At 49.6% G+C, this 6,164-nt stretch overlaps 1 protein-coding gene and 1 pseudogene across 1 annotated transcript; both read left to right on the top strand.

Moving 5' to 3' along the window:
- The first annotated feature begins 734 nt into the window (after positions 1–734).
- Positions 735–2,986, top strand: GDF15 (growth differentiation factor 15). The gene is given in 3 exon segments (XM_021008943.2): positions 735–932; positions 935–1,162; positions 1,848–2,986. Coding segments are annotated over 3 exon segments (1,077 nt in total). The 5' UTR covers positions 735–802; the 3' UTR covers positions 2,567–2,986.
- A 1,637-nt stretch (positions 2,987–4,623) lies between these two features.
- The window catches only part of LOC144456595 (acyl-coenzyme A thioesterase 2, mitochondrial pseudogene), an 11,516-nt pseudogene continuing 9,975 nt past the window's right edge, over positions 4,624–6,164 (top strand).

Here is a 6,164-nt window from a genome sequence, read left to right as displayed (position 1 = left end):
GAGGACCTGAGTTCAAATCCTACTTCTAATGTTTTCCACTGGGTACCCTTTGGCAAGTTATTTCGTCTCCCTGGGCCTCGGTTTCCTCATCTGTAAAATGGGCTAGCAGTCTTTGAGAACTCTTCCAATTCTAAATCTATGATCCTACAATCAAATTTTACTGTTGATACTTAATTACTTGTGTGACTTTGGGCAACTCTCTGGGCCTCAATTTCTTCATCCATAAAATGAGTGTCTTCCAGCTTTCAGTTTATGATCCTAAGGACCCCTGTGCTGTCTCCCATCTCTACGTGTTTCTTTCTCCCACCCAGGCTCTGTGTCCACCCACCCCTCCAAAACAAAAACAAAAGCACACTGGCTGATTCGGGCCAGTCTCTCCCACGTGGGTCTCTTTCCTCTCTGTAACATACAGAGATGGGACCACATGAGCTGATCTCTAAGGGCTCAAGTCCTTACATCCTGTATTCTAATATTCTTAAAGATTCAGCCTCTAGGCTAAATCTGAGAGGAAAGACAAAAGAGTGGGTACTGCGGTGGTAAGGTAGGACCAGGGAGGGAACAGGAGATGGGGCCATTATGTCCTTCCCAAGACCAGCCTCCCTGCCACACCCCCCGCCTCCCCTTGCTCTCCGGACAGGGCCGGAAAACCGTTTTGTTTACTCCTCATTAAAGGTTGGGGCGGAGAACCTGAAGGGGGCGAGGGAGGGGGAGAAAGGGGGAAGGGGCGTCAAAGTCCAGCCCAATATAAGGACAAGTCGTGTCAAGCCCATTCATTCCCCACCGCTGCTGTCCCGTCTGCGCAATGGTGAGTCTTTCCCTGCGCCCAAGTCAGCTGCGGCAGCTGTCGCCGCCGCCGCTGCTGCTGCTGCTGCTGCTGCTGCTGCCGCCGCCGCCTCCGTGCAGAGGCGCAGAGCCGCCGCTAGAGGACCACGAGGCCGCGCACAGCTAGGAGCCATCCGCAGCGCGATCCTGGCACGGCTCGGGCTCTCCGCGCCCCCCAACGTGCGCCCACCGCCTCTCAGCTCCGCCGAGGTCCGGAGGCTGCAGCGCCGCTACGAGGAGGCAGTGCTCCAGCTGAGAACCAACAGGAGCCTGGAGGCGACAGGCTCGGCTCGTAATTCGGATCCCAGTAGCCCCAAGGTCCGGATCCTAACGCCCAAACGTAAGCGATCTGGCGGTCCTGAGCCTTACTGGTATTGGAATAGAGACAGATGAGAGGATGTAGAAGGTACAGACAGCCCGGGGAACTTATAAGGTAGAACGCAGAATGACAAAGTTGGAAGCGATCTTAAAACTATTTAATGACAGGGTTTTGGTTTTGGTTTTTTAACTTTTTTGACACAAGAGGAAACTGCGGTCAAAGAAAGAAAGGAATTTGCCCACCTTCCTCCAGTTAGCATCAAAGCCAGGACTGGAAGCTAGCTAGGTCTCCTAACTTCGGAGTTTGGGGCTCTCGGCATCTCTGCTCCCAGCTCCTGAGCAGGATAGGGTTACCTGGGGCTCAGACAGTGCCAAACGACGCACGAGGATTAGGGACCTGCAGGGGTAAGGAGAAGGCAGCAGAGATTGGATACATGAAACACGCCTGGATGCCTCCTGAGACCCCAAGCTTACTGTACAAAGCCATAAGAGAGATCACTACCTCAGTTTTACAGACCAGAGGTGTTGGGGGGTGGGGCGGGGGTGGTGAAGAACTTTGCTAGAAGCCGAAGGGGAAATGGAAGCCAAATCTGTCCTCCAGTATTTCGGGTGGGGAGGGGTGACTGGAGCAGAGCACAGGCTGGGAGAGCCCCTGGGGCAGGGTGGATTAGATCCCCAACGCCTTTCCCTCTTCCCTCTCTCCACAGTTGAGCTCAGTCAGAACTCCAGCGATGTGCGCCTCCACCTGCTGCTCGACCGGGAGGCTCTGACTGCGGGGATGCCGGAGGCGCCGAGGGTGCTACGCGCCCACCTGCGCCTGTTTCTGCCACCTTCCCCACCGACCTCGACTGAATGGGCCACCTCACAGTTACATACTGAGGCCAAGAGCTTGAGGCGCGACCTGACTCGGCCGCTGAAGCGCTGGCTCCAGCAAGGCAGAGCTCCAGCGCCCGTGCTGCGGCTGCCCCTGACTTTGCCTCCCGACGTGTCCCGAGAGCTGCTCCAACAGCGTCGGGCCCCGCGCGCCATCCTGCGCTTGAAGTTCCAAGCGCTGCCCCGCCGGGAGCCCCGCAGGGCGCGAGCACTGAAGCCCGACAAAGACTGCGAAGAGGGCGGCGTTCAGCGCTGCTGTCCCCGCTCCCGGCGCGTGTCCTTCGACGAGCTTGGCTGGGCTGACTGGGTGCTGGCGCCGCGCGTTTATGAGATGAGCTTCTGCGAGGGCTCCTGCCCACACAACTACAGACCGGCGAGCATGCACGCACAGCTCAAGGCGCGCCTGCACCGCGTGGCCCCCGCCGCTGTGGGCCCACCGTGCTGCGTGCCCTCTGCCTACGAGCCCATCGTACTCATGCACTATGGTAGTGATGGGAACGTGGAGCTCACGCCCTTTGAAGACTTGGTCCCCAGGGCCTGTCACTGCGCCTGACCCAGCTGGACCTGCCTAGTGGGAGGGATTGGACATTGGCGGCATAGGAAGGGCGGACATCCAGGTTCCCTTCTCCCCAGCCTAGCAAGGCATTCCAAAGCTGATTTTTAGACTTGGAATCCAGAGTGACTGAAGAATAGGGCTGGGGGTGACCACCTTTGGCTCCTAAATAGCTGTGGCCATAGAATGGAGCTGAAGGTGGCCAATGATGGCATCTATGTTTCCTGCCTCTCTGGCTTGGGAGAAGCAGCTGTATTTATAGAGATGTATTTATTGATAATTTATTGGGGCTGAGGGGATGGGGAGGGTGAGAGATTTGTACAACTCTTGTTTCCTGGTGTGTATTTATAATGACCTCTGTTACAGAATGGATACTCTGTTACTTTGAAAAGTGGATTTAAAATAAATAATAAAACTAAATTATCTTGAATCTTGAGTTGGGGGCAGGGGAAAGATTTTGGTCAGAAAAGAATAATGGCAGCCCCTCTATACACAGACCTAGCTGTGTACTTGGTCAAATGTCTTAATGGTTCTCAGCCTTATCTGTAAAATAGGACTAATAATACTCCACACCTGTTGTCAGGAAAGAGCTCTTAGGTCAAAGTAAAGTTCTATTGAAATAATTATTCATTATCTTAAATTATCTCACCCCTCCTCTAAAGTCTTTTCTTCAATGACTCTCAATGGCCTGGGGGGGTGGGAGGTCAATGGAACCCCCATAGACTTTAAAAAATTTTTAAGACTTTTTTTTTTTTATAACACACCTATTTTCTGTCCCAGGAGAGTGGAATACCTTCTTGCCAGTATAGGGAAGTATAGTATAGTGGTATAACAATAGAGATTATAGCAAAAACCCCTTTCATTGAAAATAATGCGTGGACCTGATTTATTCCAGTTAGAGGAAATCACCTGGTAGAGAGTAATCAAAATGTGATTGGGTTTTACATATGTGAATATTCACTGAGAAACAAAAAGTTAAACAAGACCAATCCATGTGTGGCAGTATCTAACAGCACAGGTAACATTTTGCGCCTGTAGTCCTTCCTAGCTCCCTACTGAGAGGATGGAAGTCCAGGTCCAAGGTGGTGATGATGATGATGATGATGGAGATGTTAATGATAGCTAGCATTTATATGGCACTATAAGATTTGCAAAGTGCTTTACGTTTCCTATTTCATTTGATTCTCACTAGCAATCCTGAGAGAGATGCTATTATTTTTCCCATCTTATAGGTGTCAAAACAGGCTGAGAAAAGTTAGGTGACTTGACCAAGATCACACGTCTGAGGCAGGATATGGAACTCAGGTATTCCTGAGTTCAAGTTCAGCACCGTAACCACTGTGCTACCTAACATATGATGTCATTTTGTCCTAACAAGAGTCCTGGAAGATGGGTTCTCTGGCCATTTTACAGATGAGGCAACTGAGGTAGGCAGAGATTGAGTGACTGGCCTAGGATCACACAGCTAGTTAAGTGTCTGAGGCAGGATTCTAACTCAGGTCCTTCTGACTGACTCTAAGTCCCATACTCTATTCACTGCACCAAGGTTTGACCCCAAGTCCTTGAAGGAAGAGACAGGCTTTGGTTGGACCAACCCACCTGTACAAGTTTTGACTCTGGGCCCAATTGATGGCCCTTGACTGTTCTCTGAAGATCACAGAATCACAGAATTCTAGTCCAACACATACCCAAAGGGAATCCCTGTTTAACTATGCCTGAAAAGTGGTCCACTTAAGTTCAGAGAAGTTCATCACCCAGTTGGAATTTTTTGGCTAAAACAACTCATGAAGACTATCTTGGGAATACTGGAACTGGTCATGTATATATACTGAAATATCTCTTCACTAAGGACAAGTTAGTAGCAAAGTCAGAACTTGAAACCAGGTCTCCTGTGATGACCGCCCCAAGGTTTGCTTCTCTAACTCTCTTATGGGAAGGAAGGAGGGGGTACACAAAGGATAATGGAAGAGAGAAGGGACAAAGAAAAGGAGGTCTGACTAGACAAGAGATTTTCAACAATTCAGGGCTCCCAGACCTGGGCCCACAAATACAGGAGGATGAACCAGAATGGCACTCTCTGCCCTCTGCACCCATCAGACATAGATGGCACCACACAGCCCAAAGCAGGGGTCATTGAGGCACAGGTGAGGTGGGAGAGAAGTCTTTTTAAAGTCCCATTGGCTGATTTCCAGCAACCCCGCTGGCCCAATGCTGGCTTAATGCCTCCATGTACAGAAGACTTTCTTACTTTAGAAACAATGTACCAAATGGAGCCAAGCCAAATTAACCCAAGCCTCTAATCTCTCAGTCAAAAGTCTACGTGGCCTGAGAGACTGACAAGTAAGGATTCCCTGACCTCTGACCTACCCCTGGTATCCAGAGCAACAAGGACTGGGCAGTAGAAGCCTACTCTGGCAGTTACAGGTCAGGGTGACTCTGACCCTTCTCTGAATACCTGTAAACAGGTCTATGTTCCAGGCACGTAGATATGTGACCTTGGACACGTCACTTCCCTTCTGCCCTGCATCCTTCTATTCTGTAAAGTAAAGGTGTTAGACTAGGTCACCTCTAAAACTCCTTTCCATTTGAAATCCCAGAATCTCAGAGTTGGAAAGGACCAGGGTAGCTATCTAGTACAACTAAACCTAAATAAGAATACCTTCTATACCATCTCTGACAAATCCTGTTATCATCAGATCATAGCTTTAAAACTGGAAAGGACTTTAAAGGTTCTCTCATTTTACAGATTGGGAAACTGAGGCCCTGAGAAGACAGATGACCAACCCAAGATCCCACCATTTTCCCAAGCATGTGGACATCCGGCTTCAGTGGCTGCAGATGATGGAAGTGGCTGAGTAAGGATGCGGGGGAGGGGGTTAGAGAGGGAGAGAACTGTAACCCCAGCTGTAAGAGAATGGGGTCAAGGAATTCAGGGGCCCAGGTGGTAAGGGCAAGAAGAACCAAGAGATCCATGGATCTCACTGATGAATATTGATGAAAATGTCTCAAATAAAATTCTGGCAAGGAGACTATAGCAAGATGTCCAGAAAAATTTAGCAATGAGCAAGTAGAATTCATACCAGGGATGCAAAGATGGTTCAACATTGGGAAAATAATTAGCATAATCGTTCAGTTGTGGCAAAGATACTGGAGCGGTTTGCCATTTCCTTCTCCGGCTCATTTTATAGATGAGGAAACTGAGGCAAACAGGGTCAAGTGACTCACCCAGAGTCACACAGCTAGTAAGCATCTGAGGTCAGATTTAAACTCAGGTCTTCCTGACTCCAGCCCTGGAGCTCTATCCACTGTGCCACCTAGCTGTCTTACACAAGAGTAGGAGAATCAAAATCAGCATGTTCAGAAGTCCCCGCAGTTATACGTTAGCTAATATAGCAACTTTATACTTGCTTTTCAGTAGTTCCACCTTGTTGAGATGTAAGGCTGATTAAGGCAGTTAGTCACTGGTGGTAAAAAGGTAAGTAAGCTAAGAGGTATGGCAGGGAAGCCTAGAATGGTCAGTTGCCACCAGTACATAAGGTGTGTTCTCCTCCTAGAGCGATAAAGCCACTGCAGATGAAACAGACTAGACAAGGAAGAA

This window comes from Phascolarctos cinereus, unplaced genomic scaffold (genome assembly GCF_003287225.1).
Source record: "Phascolarctos cinereus isolate Bilbo 61053 unplaced genomic scaffold, phaCin_HiC Scaffold_4;HRSCAF=312, whole genome shotgun sequence".
Classification (NCBI taxonomy): Eukaryota; Metazoa; Chordata; class Mammalia; order Diprotodontia; family Phascolarctidae; genus Phascolarctos; species Phascolarctos cinereus.
The sequence above is the reverse complement of the archived record's forward strand: the minus strand, read 5'-3'. Positions and strand labels throughout refer to the sequence as shown.